At 47.0% G+C, this 17,158-nt stretch overlaps 2 protein-coding genes across 3 annotated transcripts; one reads left to right on the forward strand and one right to left on the reverse strand.

Moving 5' to 3' along the window:
- PABPN1L (PABPN1 like, cytoplasmic) lies at positions 1-9,954 on the forward strand. The gene is made up of 8 exons (XM_033156982.1): positions 1-169; positions 1,643-1,814; positions 3,393-3,498; positions 4,379-4,446; positions 5,266-5,372; positions 6,701-6,788; positions 7,377-7,522; positions 9,704-9,954. Exons 1-8 carry the CDS (start codon positions 150-152, stop codon positions 9,741-9,743), a joined length of 747 nt encoding a protein of 248 aa, XP_033012873.1. The 5' UTR covers positions 1-149; the 3' UTR covers positions 9,744-9,954.
- Positions 9,955-13,206: 3,252 nt separating this feature from the next.
- Positions 13,207-17,021, reverse strand: TRAPPC2L (trafficking protein particle complex 2 like). 2 transcript variants are annotated; one of them, XM_033156983.1, is made up of 5 exons: positions 16,919-17,021; positions 15,451-15,623; positions 14,311-14,398; positions 14,121-14,200; positions 13,207-13,369 (listed from the first exon to the last, which is right to left on the reverse strand). In XM_033156983.1, exons 1-5 carry the CDS (start codon positions 17,000-17,002, stop codon positions 13,324-13,326), a joined length of 471 nt encoding a protein of 156 aa, XP_033012874.1. In that variant the 5' UTR covers positions 17,003-17,021; the 3' UTR covers positions 13,207-13,323. The 2 variants fall into 2 exon arrangements, with proteins under 2 accessions (XP_033012874.1, XP_033012875.1); XM_033156984.1 differs by having other exon boundaries at positions 16,946-16,983.
- Positions 17,022-17,158: the final 137 nt, after the last annotated feature.

Consider the following 17,158-nt stretch of genomic DNA (forward strand, 5'->3'; position numbering starts at 1 on the left):
CTCTGCATCTGATTGGCTGTTGATATATCAAATGGGAGGCCAGAAACCTTCTTCACCTGTTGCTTCTTCCAAACTGGCCGAGGCTCTTCCTTAACCTGAGATAAAACAGAAGTGGACTTGCTTGCGAAACAGGGTGTGAGTGAGCAGCAATGTTTGGACTTGGGGCAAGGTAATTATAAAGAGGGAGGGAGAAGCTTGAGTGGGTCTGAAGCTCTGTAATCCTCTTTCTTGGTTTCAGGATGGGTGGGGCCAGGGCCTGGTGGGTGCAAGGTCCTCCCTGCCAGCTGGGAGAAAGCTCTCTGGGGTATCTGGTTCCCCCAAATTAACTGGCTTTTTACCTGCAAAAGTCCATTTCCCTTGTATTTTTCTGCTGGAGTGTTTTGCTTCCTTCCTTCCTGAACTCAAACCTCATCTTGGCCCCTGTACATATATTCCTTTTTACAAAATAGGGGTGTCTTTTAAAGATGGGTGTATCCTGCTATAATGGGGATGGGTCCAAAAAGAGCCCCCCTCTTTAGCTGCCCAAGTGAGTCTTTGGAGCTACACACCCACAACGCTCACCGACCCTGTTTTACTCCCTCTTCAAGCGTTTTTGCTGATTGGTAATATGTCCTTGATCTCTGGTAAGGCCTCTTGCTTGCCTGGATGGAGGAGAAAGAGCAGTATGTGAGCGTGTGTAGAAACTAGCCTACTGTACAAAGGTAAAATTTACATTTGGTGCACCTCCCACTTTTCCCTCTGCCCCCCGCCGTCCACTAGCATGTGGTCCCTGGAAGGGGATGTGACCCACAGCCTGAAAAAGGTCCCTTAGATATATACTCTGCCCCCTCCACCACCACCCCCTCTCTCTCTCTCACACAGTTTTACTCATCCCACACATTCCCTCCCCTGTGCCTCTAACCTGGTTCCTGGGAACCTGTTCTGCCATTAGACAGTGTGAAGAGCTTGCCTTAGGGATCTGATTTATGTATGTCATGAAAGGGCAGCAAATTGCACGTTATTTACTTTATTATTATCATTCTGCTTCTATTGCCAGGGAAGATGGGAGTCACTTGTGAGATTTTCTGCCTCAGGCAGACTGGACTGGGGGCTGGGAGAAGAAGGATGTTGTTTATTGCTTTGCCTTAGGTCCCTTAGATATATACTCTGCCCTCTCCACCCCTCTCTCTGGCTCTGCTTCACATAAAGGCTGCAGTCCTGTGTGCGTGCTGGAGAATAAGCCTTATTGAACTCAGTGGGGCTTAGCTATGATGAGTGAGGAATCTAAGGGGGTCAGGGGTGGAGAACATCTGTGACTCTCCAGAGGTTGCTGGATGCCAACTCCCAACTGCCTCAGCAGCCAGCATAGCCAATGAGCACGGGTGATGGGAGCTGTAGTCTGGCAACATCTGGAGGGCCACAGGTTTCCTACTCCTGCTGTAAGTGTCTGTGGTTGGAAACAATTGCATCAGCCAAGCTGCTAAGCCCGCATGCCATGGGCACAAATTTCTGTGCTTTACGTTTCTGTGTCCTGGGGCTGATAGGAGTCATAGTCCAAAACACATGACGGGGAAAGGTGGGCAAAGGCTAGATGAGTCTGTGTAAGTTCCCAGTTACTTTGGAGCTCCAGCTCACTTTTGGTGCTTCTGTTTTCCTCCCTAAGCCCCCAGTTCCCTGACGCTGAATCCTGGTGGCACAACCCTCCGTCTCTAGCCACTGCCAATGCCCCCTGGGATGCGACTGAAATCTCAGCTTGGCAGAAGCACCTGGAAGAAGAGACCAAGCTGAGTCCTCTGCAAGGAGATAGAAAGGAGCTCCTGGAAGTGGAAGACCCTGTGAGTCTGGACTGTGGTAGCCCCCATATGTTGGTCGACTCCTAAATCTTTTCCAGCCAGCATGGCCAGGGATGATGGGAGTTGCCATGCAGCAACATCTGGAAGGCACCATGTTGGCTTCTTTTGGGGCAGGAGAAACAATAACAGAAAGAGCCTCTAAGGCGGAGTTTCCCAAACTTGGGTCTGCAGCTATTTTTTGGACTACAACTCCCATCAACCCTACCTAGCAGGACTAGCAGTCAGGGCTGATGGGAACTGTAGTCCTAAAACAGCTGGAGACCCAAGTTTGGGAAACCCTGCTCTAAGAGATGACTTGAAGGCTGTGGCCCTCCAAATGCAGTTGGACTCCCATCACCACCCCCCAGTCAACATGGCCAGTGGTCATGGTTGATGGGAGGTGTGGTAGCAGCAACAGCTGGAGGGCTACTGGTTGAGCCTGATCTTTATAGGATGGCAGTAAGGTAAGGTAAGATGTGCTGTGCAAAAGCAATGAGGAAACGGGCTTTTTCAGCTGTGCTGCCCCAGTTTTGGAATACCCTCTGCTGGGAGGTTTGTCTGACACAAATGCTGCTTTAATCTAGGTCAGCACTCACCAATCGTGTGCTTTCCACGTGGTCAAGAGCGGTAGACTCGTAATCTGGGGAACCGGGTTTGTGTCTCCACTCCTCCACATGCAGCTGCTGGGTGACCTTGGGCTAGTCACACTTCTTTGAAGTCTCTCAGCCCCACTCACCTCACAGAGTGTTTGTTGTGGGGGAGGAAGGGAAAGGAGAATGTTAGCCGCTTTGAGACGCCTTCGGGTAGTGAAAAGCGGGATATCAGATCCAAACTCTTCTCTTCTTCCAGATGTTTTGGACTACAACTCCCATCAGTGCTGACTAGGGGTGATGGGAATTGTAGTCCAAAACAACTGGAGTGCACCAGGTGGGTGAAGGGTGATCTGGGGTGGGTGGGGGTGGCATCTAAAGTACATGTTTAAAGTATTGTTGATCTGGCTGCATATTTTATATGTGCTTTTATGCATATCTGATTTGTTGTAAAGTCAGCCTGTGAACAATTTTGATGAATGGCGGATTTATGGTTGCTAAGCTTAAATAATAAGTAAAAAAAAAAAAAACCCAAAGGGACCAGCTTCAAGGGTGCTTTCTTGCAACATGCTTTCATTGAAGGGTGCTTTCTTGCAACATGGTTTCATATTGCTGAGAGGCTGTCTGTGCAGCTGGGTGGGCTGGATAGGGTTAACTGACTCAGGTGGCAAAGAGCAAACCATCTCCACTTCTGTCCTGAGCCTTACAAAGTTGTGTGTGCGCATGCGCATGCACACACAGACACCTGTTTAATTAACCAACCGTGGAACTTCTTAAGTTTGCAAAGAGCTTTGGAATTGGAGGTCTAAAAGCCTGAGCTTCCCAATCACAATGGGCAGCCTAGTTTTGCACAGGAGTCTCACTCATTCCCTCCTTGAACAGCTTGGCTGTACCCAAGCTGGCTGAGGATGGACTGATTACTCTGCTGTGCTCCTTCAACACAACCCTGTGCACCTCTCCTATTGCCTCCTCCCCCAATCTTCCTATGCAGGAACTGGAGGCCATCAAGGCCAAGGTCCGTGAGATGGAGAAGGAGGAGGAGTGGCTGCAGGAGCTGCAGGCTGAAGCAAAGAACCTCATCATGAGATCAGAGGCAGGTACGGTTTTCGTGTGTGTTTTAAGGGTTGGCTGACAGCAGCGTGCTGTTACCCCAAGCGGCTTGACTGTGTGATTCCAAAAGATACTTGTGCCCAATAAGACCTTGTAGCATTGGACAACGCTGCCTCAAGTGCCTACAAGTGAATGGAGAGAGAAAGGGAGTCATACCTGGGCACTACTTGTAATATTGGGTTGCAAGCATTTGGGCAGAGCCTGGGTTGTTCCTTTGAACAGTGCCTAGATCCTGATTTGAGGCTCCCATTGGGAATCGCAAGTGGGAAGGGCACTGCTGGGGATGGTGATAGTTGCCATCCAAAACAAATGGAGGTTACTAGGCTGGCAAAGGCTTTTAGAAAAGAAGCTGTGTTAAGTATAACTTTTGTAAAATTGAATCCTTGAGTTTCTGGACCTCAAGATTGTATGGACAGGTATTATGAGGACACTACAAGTCACGAAAGCCAGCTTGCTGCAATGGCTGATAGTCTGGGGAAAAGACAGGGGAGAACTGCATTCATATCCTCACTCAGCCATGAAGGTGGCCGAGTGACCTTGGGCTAGCCACTACTTATGCTCAAGCAGACCTTCCTTGCAGAGGATAAAATGGAGGAGGCCATATTTCCTGCCTTTAACTCCTTTTAAAACAGGTGGGATATAAATGTAAGTTTTTTTTTAAAGTGGTCTTATTTCAAAGGGCTGAGAACTCAAAAGCAGGTTCTCAAAATTCAGAAACTGAACTCCAACTCCCACCAGCCCCATCCAGGCAGCACAGTGGTCAAGGAAGATGGGAGTTGGAGTCTAGTAACATCTGAAGAGACATAGGTCAACCACCTCTGGCATAGCACGATTCCCATGAGGTCTCCCCCTCCAACCCTGCCACAGGTCTTGATTTGCCTCGGACAACTCAGGAAAAAATGGAAGTTGACCAGCGCTCTGTCTACGTGGGAAATGTAAGTGAGATGGGGCTTCAAGGGAGCTGGAGCAGCATTGGGTGTCTGGGCTAGAGACCCTGCAGAACAGGCTCCCCTTGTTGCTGTGATGCCAACCAGTTGACCACAAAACACATGGTTAGGATACAAGAACAGTCATGATTGGCAGGCATGAGCTTCAGCACCTGTCTTCCAGAAATTAAGACATGCTAACTCCCAGCAATTAAGAGGGCAGGAGGAAGGGGGCTGATACATCCCCAGCATGTGGTTAAATGTTCTCTTGCCGTAGAGGCTTTGCTGATCTTTATAAATCACTGTGTACTCTCATAAGAACACACTGAGTCGGTCCATGCGGGCTGCTCTGTCAGGCCTTCTTGGTGGCGGTTCCCCATTTGTGGAATGCCCTCTGTGTTGAGGTGTGTTCCTCTCCCTTATTGCTGACTTTCAGGAGGAAATCAAAAACATCCCTGTTGACCCAGGCATTTGATGTCTGAAAGGCAGTGAGTGTTCCTGGCAGCCCTGAGAACTGATTTTAGAATGGTTCCCCCCCCCAATTGTTTTGTTGTTGATGTGTTTCCTGTCCGAGGCTCCTCTGGGAGAAGATGGGCAGGATATGAATTGAAGTCATCACCACCAAGCTCAATATTGCCCACTCTGGCTGGCAGCAGCTCTCCAGGGTTTCAGACAAGGGGACACCCCCCAGCTCTAGCTGGAGATGCCAGGGATTGAACTAGGGACCCTCTGCAAAAAGCAGATGCTTTCGCCACTAGCCTCTGCCTCTTCCCTGAATTGTTTGGCAATGGGGCAGAAGTCTGGACACATGTGATCTGATCTTTATAGGTGGATTACGGTGGAAGCGCAGAAGAGCTGGAGTCCCATTTCAACAGCTGCGGTCAGATCAACAGAGTTACTATCCTCTGCGACAAGTTCTCTGGTCATCCTAAAGGGCAAGTGATTTGATGGTGGGGAAGGGGGCGGTTGTGGTTTTGAAGGATGGGGTGCCTGCCTCTCTTTAGGGCCAGGTAGATGGATGGGATGGCCTCCAGGTGCCAGAGCAAATGCAGACTGGGTGGACTGGCTCCTCCTCTTTGCTCTTCTCATGACTCACGGGAGGGCAGATGGAACAAGCCAAGATGGTGGTGAAGAAAGCGATCATCCTGCACATGCAGGGCTCTGGGGATCAGCCATGAGCAACATGGCCAGGTGCCCAGTGAGTCTGACCCCTGAGACTGCCCAGTGAGTCTGACCCCTGAGACTGCCCCTCTGGATCGGACATGCTCCTCTTTGTCCCTCCACTCCTGACAGTGCAGATTGTAAATGGCTGAGTGACCACCGTGTCTTTCTGAAGGTTTTGTATTGCTCCAGCAAGTCATTGAGATGAAGAGTGCTTCCAGAAGGCTTGTTTATCGAGCGCTAAAAGCCTCATACCCAGCATTGCATGGGAATTATAAGGAACCAAAAAAAATCAATGTAGTTTTGATATCAGTGCACTTTTGAAGGGTTCAGTCCACCATCTTGATTCACAGCAGCATCCAGCTGTATACAAACAGACAGAAACCTGCTCTTTGGCCTCAGGAAACTGTCACACAAAATTTGGTTACGGTATCTTAAGAGGTGTCTAAATTCAGAGAGAACAAAGAGACACACAACTTTCCAAAATAGTACATTCATCCTGATTTGTTTGCAGGGACGCACTAAGACAGGGGTGGCCAACTCCCAAGAGACTGTGATCTACTCACAGAGTTAAAAAAAACTGGCATCTACCCCCTTTTGGGGGGTTCAGGTCACAGTTGTTGAGCTTTTTTTAGGGTAGCCAAAGTTCGAAGTTCTTGAGCTTCTTGGGGGGGGGGCAGTGATCTACCGGTGATCTACCACAGACGTCACAGATGCCTGCATTAAGACAATGCTGGCTATTGAGGTAGCATTCAGCCTGATTTGTTTGTGGAGGAGGCGACATTTCATCAAAGATAGTGTTACCTAACAGTTTCCAGTGCATTTCACCATCACTTTCCTTACCAGTCTTTCGGGGAAACTGTCTTGTTTTTCAGGAGCTTTGAATCCACTCTCTAAGTGCACAACCTGAATTGGCAGGGATGTGATTGAATCGCACCTGAAAATAGAGACAGTCTGGGGGCACCCCACATAAAGATGCAACGAGGAAGACAAATCTGCTTCCCATAGTTGCCCCAGGGGGAATTCACAAGTGCAGCTTTCTCCCATCAGAAGCTTGCAAATTGGCCCCAGGTGACTTTCACGGCTCCTCCTGTTGTTGCAGGTATGCCTACATTGAGTTTGCTGACAAGAGTTCTGTGAAGGCTGCTGTGGAGCTGGGCGAGAGCACTTTCAGAGGCCGTATCATCAAGGTGTGTGTCATGGGAAGAGGAGGGGTGGCTGGGGATGCAGAACCCTACCTTTGGGGGTGTGGGCTTGTATTTCAGTGGGTAGGGCACCTGCTTTGCATCCAGAAGGCTCCAGGCCCAATCCCTGGCACCATTTCCCCCTAAGCAGCTGGTAGGAAAGGCCTCTCTCTCCCTGAGACCCTGGAGAGCTGCTGCCAATCAGAGTAGACAGTACTGGTCCATAGGTACCTATATACCTTTCCCTTTCTGTGTCTTTCCAAATGTGGGTGTGTTGCTTTCCAAATTGGCCTTTCACTTCCTTTCTATGTAGCTGCAGCCCAGTGTTTCACTTCTGTGCAAAATTTCAAGATGCCTTCCATCATGTGTTCACATCCCAGTCCAAGATGGAAAGCCAGGGATGTGGAAACTTGCACCCTCTACAGATGTTGGGCTCAATACATCCATCAGGCCCAGCCAGTGTGGACAAGGCTCAGTCAGGGCTGATGGGCGGTGCAGGAAAACAACACCTGGAGCGGGGGGCAGGCTCCCCATCTCTGCTGTAAGTGATGTGAGCTAATTTTGTGGCACCATGTTGTCTTTGCTTCGCTTCAGGTGTTGCCCAAGAGGACCAACATGCCGGGCATCAGCTCCACGGACCGGGGCGGTTCCCGGGGTGGTTTCCATGGCCGGGGGGCTCTGCCTCGCCGCTCCAGTTTCTGCGGAGGGCAGCGTTTAAGGCCACGTGGAAGGGTGTACAGGTGAGTGGACAGCAGAAGAGTGCTTGCCAGTGAACTCTCCATCACAGTAAGGCTATCATTCCATCAATACAAGCATTTCTGTTTGCCAGATGGAACGCTCTTCCCTCCTCTCTTCCCACACCCCATTGCTGTCCAGAGGGTTTTCCTGAGCAGGGGTGTGTGGGTGTGGGTGTGGAGGGGAGTCCCATAGCACTCTCGGGACTCTTTCTGCTGGTTTCTGCTAGCACAACAACTTAGTTGCATCCAGCCCTGGATGTCTGAGGCTAGGAACTGAAGGAGAACCGAGGACCTCTTCCTGCTATACCATCTTTCTGGCGGACAGTATAAGATGCTAGCACAATCTGCCACTAGAAGCACATTGGCTCATGGGTGCTGCTGCTGTCAGGCTGGCTCAGCATCACCTGTGCATCTGCGTGGCCAGCAGGGCCTGTAAGCTGCACGCAGACAAGGAGTTGGACACCTTAGCGGTGCCCATGGGCAGCAGTTCTCTTTTCCATATCGGAAGGAACAGAAATGAGCAATCCGTCAGCTCGGTATCCCAGAAAGAGCAGCTGGCATGGAGTGCCCCTGGGAGCGAGTGTGTCGCTTGTGCTGCTCTGGCTTGGCTTGCACTTTCAGCATCCCAAAGTTGTTTCGGGGGTGGGGGTTTGACACCTTTGCCCTAGATGAGCCGAAAAACAACTTTTTTGTCTTTTGCAGGATCTAAAAGCTGGTCTGAGTACAGGGATCTGTGTTTAGGGCTGTCTCTATACACTGCATTGTCAGTCCTCTCTGCTGCTGTTGAGAGTCTGGACTAACTGTGATAACTGAGGGTTTATTTTAATAATTTAGATCCCTATTTTCTTTAGCAAACTGAACCCAATGTGCCTAACCATTAAAAGACCAAATACTAAGTAAAAAAAAACCCACTAAACAGTATGAAAAAATAGCAATGGCAAAAAGATCATTTATTTTATTTTTTTATTCATTGCATTTATATGCCACCTTTTCCCTCCAAGCTCAAGCTGGTGCACATGGTTTTCCAACTCCCCATTTTATCCTCACAGCAACCTGGCAGTGACTGTCCAAAAGTCACCTAGTGTGCTTCATTATTAAGATTAAAGGCTAGAAATTTGGTACGTGTGGTTTTCAGTGGTAAAACAATATCATACTTGTATGCTGAGATCACACAGCATAGAATATACACAGCTTTGTGCATAACTCCAGCTGACCATGGCCCTGAATGACAAGGGCACTGGGAATCAATTCTATCAGTGATGGATGGCTCTTGTAGCTAATGAGCAAGTGGCTTATATGAAGGAAAGGCAGAACTTCCTTAGGGGCTGAATTGATTGGCTTATGGAGAGAGTCAAGAATTTCCTTTTCTACTCCCAGTTCCCTTTGCTTCTCCTGACCTCTTCCACTCCATTTTGTATGCATTTCTTAAATTTAGATGGTTTTTGAGGACAGCATCCTGGAGTTGGGGTGTTGGGAAAGGAAAGTTCATATAAGGGAGGCCTACAGTTCTGCAACAAAGGGTTGGGTGTATTGTGGAAGAACAAAACACATCATAGGCAAGGGTTCTGTTAAGGGCTGCATTCATTCAGGGGCAATCTATAGGGTAGAGGTGGGGAACCTCAGGCCCAATGCAGCACTCCAAGACTCTTTATTTGGCCCTTGGGATTCTCCTCTGCCCACACCCCTCGCCTCGCTCTCCCATCTTCGAATGCTTACCTGTGTCGACACCTCTAGCTTGGAAAGATGGAGACAGGGGTGTTTGTGCAGGTAGTAACCTTTGGTACTAGCATGGCTAGAATGTAGCCTACACTGCTGTTAAGGTAAGAGTCACATCCAGTGCTCCACCCTCTGTTAATCTGGCTCTGCCCACCCTTGTATGCGGCCCCTGGGAAGTTGCCCTGAGTGAATGTGGCCTTCAGGCTGAAGAATACTCCCCATCCCTACTATGAGGGACTGCCGTGGGCAGGGCAACTATCCCCCTCCCCCACTTTCTCTGCACCTGCCCCCATTGTTTCTTTCGTTGGCACCAGTATGAAATTCGGCAAAGTGCCTCTTCAATTTAGTAATTCAATATTTTATTTTAACCCTTTGAATAAATGATGCATAGGCCCAGGGATGGGGTGGTGAAACATCTGGGCTAACTTTTGCCATGGCCAATGTGTGTGTATGTGTGTTCTTCTCCAGGGGCCGTGGAAGACTTTCTCCTTGGTACATGCCTTACTAGGCAGTGGGACAAGGTGACCCAAGCCGGGACTCAACTTGGACCGGAACGGGAGCAAAAGCAAGCAGATCCGCCCAAAGAATATTTCTCCTTTGTTATCCTGTGAGAGTGACTTGCAAGCGTTGAATTTCTGTGCCAGTCTTCCAGACAAGACACACAGGGTATCTCCTTCTTGGGCAAGGAAAAAAGAAATGCTGGAGTGGCCTAATGGGTGGTGCAAAAAATGACACCCCCCCCCAAAAAAAATTATATGTCATCGTTTAGAGCTTCATTTGAATTTTATCTTGATGGGTAGAAAATCAGAACTCTGGTAGGGTCTGGAAACACCCCCCCCCCCTTTTCTCTGCCACCCTTTCTGTGATTCTTGGCATGTTGCTGTATTATCCTCGCTGGATGTTCATCTGTTGATTTTCTTGTTAAGCACTTGACACTATCCATTAGGGATGGCTTCAGAAGGGGACAAAGCAGCATTCTGGTAGGTGTTTTAAATGTACAACACCCAAACCCAAATGAGGACTTGTTTCCTTTGAAAGAGGTCAGATCCAACTCTTACATAGAGAAACAAACAACTGGCATGCTAGTGATGAACAAGTCTTGCAACCAGGGCATCTATTTCCATTGCTCTTCCTCTCCCCACCTCTTCCTCACCGTTGCATCTAAAGGAGTGTCTAAGCTATGAATCGTAAACTGAGTTAATTATATAGTGGTCCTTCTGCTCACCCTCTCATATGATCGCGAACAAATACAGTTAGATCTCAAGTCCTGCTGGAAAACATGCACTCCAGTGCTTCCCAAGGTTCCTTGGCAAAAGCCATTAATTGTATATATATTTATTTTAAAAAACTGGATTAAGTTTGCAGTGCAGGTGTATTGTGAAGCTCTCATCAGCCTTAGATGTCTTTGTCTAATACTTTGCACCTTTGCACCCCATTAAGCCTAGTTGTGTAGAACCACTTTTTGTTACGTGGGCTTGTGATGAAGGTGTAACTCAAAACGGTGGGACAGTTTTGTACAACTATGCCACCTGCTTGAGCTTAAACTGATGGGTCTAATTGAGCATTTTTAAATTCCATTCTCTTCCCAGCTTGGGAGGAGCTGTGGAGGTCAAATGAAGGAAATTGTGTGGATTTTGGTGGGCTGGGAAGAGAACCACCAAAGGGTAGTGGTGGAGGCAGCAGGGCCTCTATTCCTGTCTTCCTTGCATGTCTTGCATTTCTTTCCTATCATATCCTCCTTTTTAAACTAATTTAAGAAAAGCTTATTTGAAGTTAACCTATTGCCTATTTAAATGAGTTTTTTTTACTGTTGCACTCACCTACTATTTATCTCTGTTTAGACTGTTTTCATTCCAGTACAAAAGAATCCCAATGAAAGGATAGATACTAAAAGCAGCTTTCTGCAACCCTGAAATAATAGGACTTGTCAGATCAAAACATTAATAATAATAATAAACTCAAATCTGAAAGTTGTTCATATGGGCAAAACTTATCACCTTGTTTTCTGAATTGCACTGTTATCTGGAATGGGCAGTCTAGCTCACATCTAAATTTATATTTCACATTTAGTGTTTTAACAGTAGCCAGCAAATTCTGAAAGAAACATCTGTTAAATTCCATAATTCATTCTAGTCATCTTTTCCTCAAGCACTGCAATTCCAAGAAGTGTGGTACCTGGGGATGGCTGCAGGTCACCTTTACAGGGTGAAAAACATGACCTTTTGATTTTGGCAAGTGAAAAGATGCAACTTCAAGTCTTAAGGGGGTAAGAAAAACAAATACCCTGGGAAGTTCTCTTGTGTAAGAGAACTGCAGAGGAGAAGTGTTCCTGGGGATTGTATCCTAAAGGAGTAATAAATGGGCAAAAGTTGAAATAAGCAGAGTGAAAAAGGGTTTTTTGTATTAAATTTGTATGTGAATAGAGATGCCGTTTGTGGTAATGTTTGTAAGTTAATATTTTTTAATAAAATAAAAGATCCAACTGATTAAACTAAACCCACAACAAAAGCATTGGCTGTGGATTTCTCTCTGGGCTAATCTGCCTCCTTTAAGAGGTCACGTTGCATGAACATAAAAAAACAACCATGAAATGCAGTTATTTCTGGACAATACCACTTTGGACAGCAAATTGGTGACTGGGTTTTTAATATCTCTCCTGTTACCTTTTTCAGGTTTTTTTTTTAAAGCCCTCCATGAACACAGAAGGTCAGAGATTACTAACCTGACATGCTAACCTACTGCACTAAAAGGGTTTTAAAGGAGCATTTAAATACGCAGCTCCACCTGCAGACTGTAGTAGTACAATCCAGTAAAGGGACTTAGCTGAAGAGCAGGTGCTTTGCCGGCAGAAGATCCCAGATTCAGTCTTTGTGTGACAAGTGCCTGTAATCTGATGCGGAGCAGCAGTGCCCCCTAGAGAATCTGGGGCTTGGTGCCCCTGCAGAGCCTCTGAATAGACAAAATACTGGTTTTAGTTCTGATCCACTCTCATGGTTTAATCTCCCATTTTTAATACCCCAACTGAGCTGCCCTAGCTAGTTCTTTTGTAACAGGTTTAGAACCATTAAGGAAGTAAAACCAAGCTCAAGTAAATAGGCCACTTTGGGGGACACCTTGTTGGGGTTGATCTACTGCATCCAACAAAAGGCAGTGAGGGCCACCAACAAGGATGATTTTAAGAGAGGGCTATAGATACTCATGGATGATAATAATAATAATAATAATTTTTTATTTATACCCCACCCTTCCCAGTTCAGAAACCCGGGCTCAGGGCGGCTAACAACAAATTTAAAACACTTAATTGTAATACAACATAAAGAAGCATAAAATACAGTATAAAAGCATGAATAACAATAAAATTCAAAGTTCAAAAATCAATTTGGGGGAAATCCATCCAGTAAACATTAGTCACCAGGGATAGCTGGCTAAATTAGTCCTACTTGGGTTCCCATGAAACCATCCAGCCACAGCCTCCAAGCATCTGGTCAGTGTGTCCGGGGCCGAGTCAGTGTGGCCGTCCATCAGCAGATAGAGCAGAGTGTCATCAGCATATTGGTGACAACCCAGCCCAAAGCTCCAGACAACCTGGGCAAGGGGGCGCATAAAGATGTTAAAAAGCAACGGGGAGAGGATTGTGCCCTGCAAGGCTATCCGTGGCTGTGTTCTCCATCCACTGTCAGAGGCAGCATGCCTCTAAATAACAGCTGCTGGGAACCACAAGTGGAGAGAGTGCTGCTGTGGTCAGGACCTACTTCCCATGGGTATCTGGCCGGCCACCATAGAAAAAGAATGCTGGAGTAGATGGGTCACTGGTCAGATACAGCAAACTTATTCTTAAGCTCTTATCCAAGTTGTTTCTCTTAGCTGGGAGACATCTTGCTAGCAAGAGGGGGCTCCCCCCCCCCAACTTTTTCATGGTATGGCTACAACCATCCCCTTCCATATACCTTGGTGAACAAGCACAGACTAACTTAGTTAATGAGTTTATTCTACAATGTGGGATTTTGGATGGCAGAATATATACAACAAACAATTCTGTACAATGGGTCAAGTTGTCTCAGGTAAAGCAGCTGGAAGAGGCAGAAGCTTCAACAAACTTGCACCATCATGGACGTCACCATGTTGTCAAAGGCCCTTGGAAAAGCAGGGACAGGTAATGTTAAAAGAATCGGGGCAAAGGTTCATCAAAGACAGACCAGCTAACTAAGATAATGGAGCAATAAAAAGGCAGCTTTTCACTTAGATGTACTGCTGGCAAATGCAGCCATATTATCACGGTTGCCTTTAAAACAGTTCCCTCAACGTTGCAAGTAGATTTGAAAGCACAGATATCCAAGAGAGCATTTAATGAAGCAAGTTGCTTCACCTGTCTCATTCCATCCTATGGGCATACTCATATTTTCTTATGCGTACATGTGGAAACTCATCATCCTTGACCGCTGGACTTGTTGGCAAGGAATGATGGGAGTTGTAGTCCAACAACACCTGGGGATTCAAGGTTGAGAAAGGCTGATCTAAAAAATAGTAAATAGCCAGCCAGGCAAAATGCCTCAGGTGGAAGTTCCATAATTTGGGTACAATCCACGAGAAGCCCACTCTTTAGTAGCTACCAGCTGTACCTCTAGAAAATGGGGGACACCCAGTGAGGGAGCTCCTAAGATCTTAATTGACAAGAAGGTTTATGGCATGATTCCATGATTTTGGAAGGGGAAACAAGAGGTGAATATTATTGCAGGACAGATGTGGAAGAGGCTCAGGATAATATTGCTAAATGCCACTAGAATAGTTCAGCGGATTCTGGAAAGACAAAGCTTCCAACAGCCCTGTAAGACCAACTAAGCTAGTTAAGTTCCAAAGAGACGCGTACTCTCACTAGCCTGCTCACCTGGATTGGATCTGGTCCCCGGGATTATAAAAGGGGTTGCACATGACATCTGTGAAGGAATTATGCAGCTTCCTGAACATCTGAAAAGGGAAGAACCACTTCAGTGACCATCATGTAGGGACCAATTAGTCTTGAGTAAGCAGAAGGAAGTTCTACTTTGACTGGCTCCCTGCAGCTGCCCTATACTTACACTGCGGATTTCGTTGTCCCTGAGTGCCGTGTTGGAAGAATCCACCACCATCACAAACTTCACCTTGGAATTGGTCACGTAGCCATATCTGCTGCAGCAGTCAAGGTCTATTTTTAAGAATTATGAAGCCACCTTACACACAGTCAGACCATTGGGCCATCATCTCTCAGTACTGCCTATACCAGGGGTGGCTAACCTGAGGCCCTCCTGAAGATCCCAGCTCACATCAGCACTGCCCAGAATAGCCAGTGGTTGAGGACTATGGGAGTTATAGTTAAGCAACATTTGTGGTGGGGGGGGGGCACAATTTAGCTACGACTGGTCTATACTGACTGGCAGCTTTCCAGGGTTCCAAACAAGAATCTCTCAGCCTTTTCTGGAGAGGCCAAATAAGTACCGGTATGTGCTCCATCACTGAGTCCTTAATAAATAAGCACAAAACAACTGGGTTATGCTAAACACTTCCTAAGCAAGGAGCAGCTTTCCCACATATAACTGGGTTCAAACTGAATACACAGCAGCTCTCTGCACTGTCACTCGTTCTGCAAGCCTAACCCACACGCTATTTTAACCAACTGACTTTAGATTTCAGTTCCAGCGGCTCCTGTGGTACCACATTCCAGATCTGTCCTTCAACTGGATGAACAAGTTGCTCAGTAGCGGCTGTTGACTGCACAGTCTTAAGGCCACAGAGCAGTTGCATGCAGCCTTAACCACTGTTTATCTTCTAAACTACATAGGAAGTGCCTATGCTGAGTCAGCCATTGGTCCATCAAGCTCAGTAATGCCTGTACTGACCGGCAGCTCTCTAGTTTTCCCAGCCCTACCTGGAAATGCCAAGGATTAAACCTGGAACCTTCTACATACAAAGTTAGTGCCTTACTACTGAGCTATGACCTTTCTCTATATATCAAAGCACACAAAACTAGTTTAAAACTAAACAGCAACAGATCCAACTAAATTCCAGTGCTGCAGCCCAGCTGTGATCAGAACTTTACCCTCCTTTAAGTTCACTTGGAATAATGAAGCAAGACTGCAAGAAGGGACCCTGAGAAACAATCACATAACTGCAGAGCTGGAAGGGATCTTGAATGTGATCTAGGGCAACTCCTAATTCAACCCAAAAGGCATCTAAGATACACTTTGTAGTCTTCAGTTGGGTAGAGCAACCCCAGGTAGAGCTCTCTCTGGTCCACAAGAGCTTTTCCCATAGCAGAGATTTTCTCATCCACAACATCAAGAGACGTGTGGACTGTGTAGTGGAACTTCAGTTCATTTTCTGTCGGAATGCTCTTGATGTACAGTGGATAGTTCTAGAATAAAAACAAACAAACAAACAAACCACCAAGTTACTGAACTATGAAGTTATCCAACTTACCTATGCAGTTCTAACTCCCTCTCCCACAACAGGATAGTTATTCTAAGTAGTACCTTTTCATACCGATTTTAACACAGAATCCAAATCAGACACCTATTTCAATCAAGCCAGGTGCAAGCCCCTGACAACTGGTTCACAGCTGGAAGAACTGAAATCCCCAAGCAAAGGTCACATTTTACATACATGTTTATTAAAATATGTTCTGCCTTTCTTTGACTCAAGGCCGTTTACAGGCAAGACACAATAAAACAATATTCATATTGAATTTTTATGCAACACACATTACTATTTCCAGTTAGGGTTGCAGAAAAAGCAAGGTAAAGCAGCTTTAAACCCCCAGACTCCAACATCCATATGGAAGGATGTGCCCAACAAGTTTGACAGTTTTCCACATACAGTTCATATATGAATTGGGTGCTTTGCTTCCTCCCCTGATCCCCCTCCCTGATTATTACTTGGGAAAGGAGAAAAAAACCTGACGAAAACCAACTCATCACTGTTGTCACTGCAACCCATTCACTTGTACTTCTACCTTTAATGCACAACCTGCACCACTGCCCAGAGAGAGAGAGAGCAAGTTTAACAGAGGATGCTGCAGCTGTTGCTCCTTTCTTGCTTATTGAATGCAACTGAATGGGAAGTGACAACAAGGGAGGAGCCAGGGGCTCCAGGGATCAGAAGTAGTTCCCGCCCCACTGTTGGGGTGTCAGCCTCAGAAGGTGCCGAAAATAGCAGTCCTGCTTTAAGAACATAGCATAAGAGTCTGACGGGCTCAATCTGGTCCATCTAGTCCAACATCCTGTTATCAAAGTGGCAAACCAGATGCCCCAATGGGAAGCCTCACAAGCAGGGCGTGATGCAAGAGCAACTCTCTCCCATCCTGCTGTTTCCAGCAACCGGTACTTAAAGACAACCTGCCACTGACAGTGGAGAAAGAGCATAGCCATTAATAGCTTTTCCTGCTCCATGAATTTGTCCGACCCTTTTTCAAAGCCATCCAAGTTGGTGGCCATCACTACATCTTGTGGTGGAGAGTTCCATAGATTAACTAGCTAAGTAGCAGTTGAGGGGGGTAGAATAGCAGAAGAGAGGTTTTACCGTCATTCCCTGGTTAACGGCTTCCCAGCGGTGTCTGACAAGGCAATTCTTGTGTTCCCCCACCCTTACCCTTCCTCTCTCGCTCCCCCACCCGCCGCCCCGTCCCTCAATTGCCCCTGCCCGGTCTCCCACCTCCTTGGCGATCACAGCAATACAAACCGCCATCTTGGGTACTGGCGGATTCGCTTCCACCCTCCCTCTTTTACGTAACAGCATCTTTGCCCTTATTTACATCCACGTGATCGGAGAACCAATGAGCCCAGCGGACCGCGGCTCCGCCTCCGCGGCTCGGCGCACGTGACTCTCCTCAGGCGCGAGCGAATGAGCCGCATATCCGCTACCGCCATATGCGGGGCCCGAAGCAATTATTTC

Source organism: Lacerta agilis, chromosome 8, assembly GCF_009819535.1.
Source record: "Lacerta agilis isolate rLacAgi1 chromosome 8, rLacAgi1.pri, whole genome shotgun sequence".
NCBI lineage: Eukaryota > Metazoa > Chordata > Lepidosauria > Squamata > Lacertidae > Lacerta > Lacerta agilis.

Bases quoted from the DNA above. Each gene is read 5' to 3' on its own strand.
- PABPN1L (XM_033156982.1), top strand. From the start codon at position 150: ATGTTTGGACTTGGGGCAAG. The intron at 1,815-3,392 runs GTGAGTCTGGAC...CTTCCTATGCAG, and splicing joins TCCTGGAAGTGGAAGACCCT to GAACTGGAGGCCATCAAGGC. The intron at 6,789-7,376 runs GTGTGTGTCATG...GCTTCGCTTCAG, and splicing joins TCAGAGGCCGTATCATCAAG to GTGTTGCCCAAGAGGACCAA.
- TRAPPC2L (XM_033156983.1), bottom strand. From the start codon at position 17,002: ATGCTGTTACGTAAAAGAGGGAGGGTGGAAGCGAATCCGCCAGTACCC. The intron at 14,399-15,450 runs GTATCTTAGATG...CTGCTGCAGCAG, and splicing joins CCAACTGAAGACTACAAAGT to ATATGGCTACGTGACCAATT. The intron at 14,201-14,310 runs GTAAGTATAGGG...TTCCCTTTTCAG, and splicing joins GGGACAACGAAATCCGCAGT to ATGTTCAGGAAGCTGCATAA.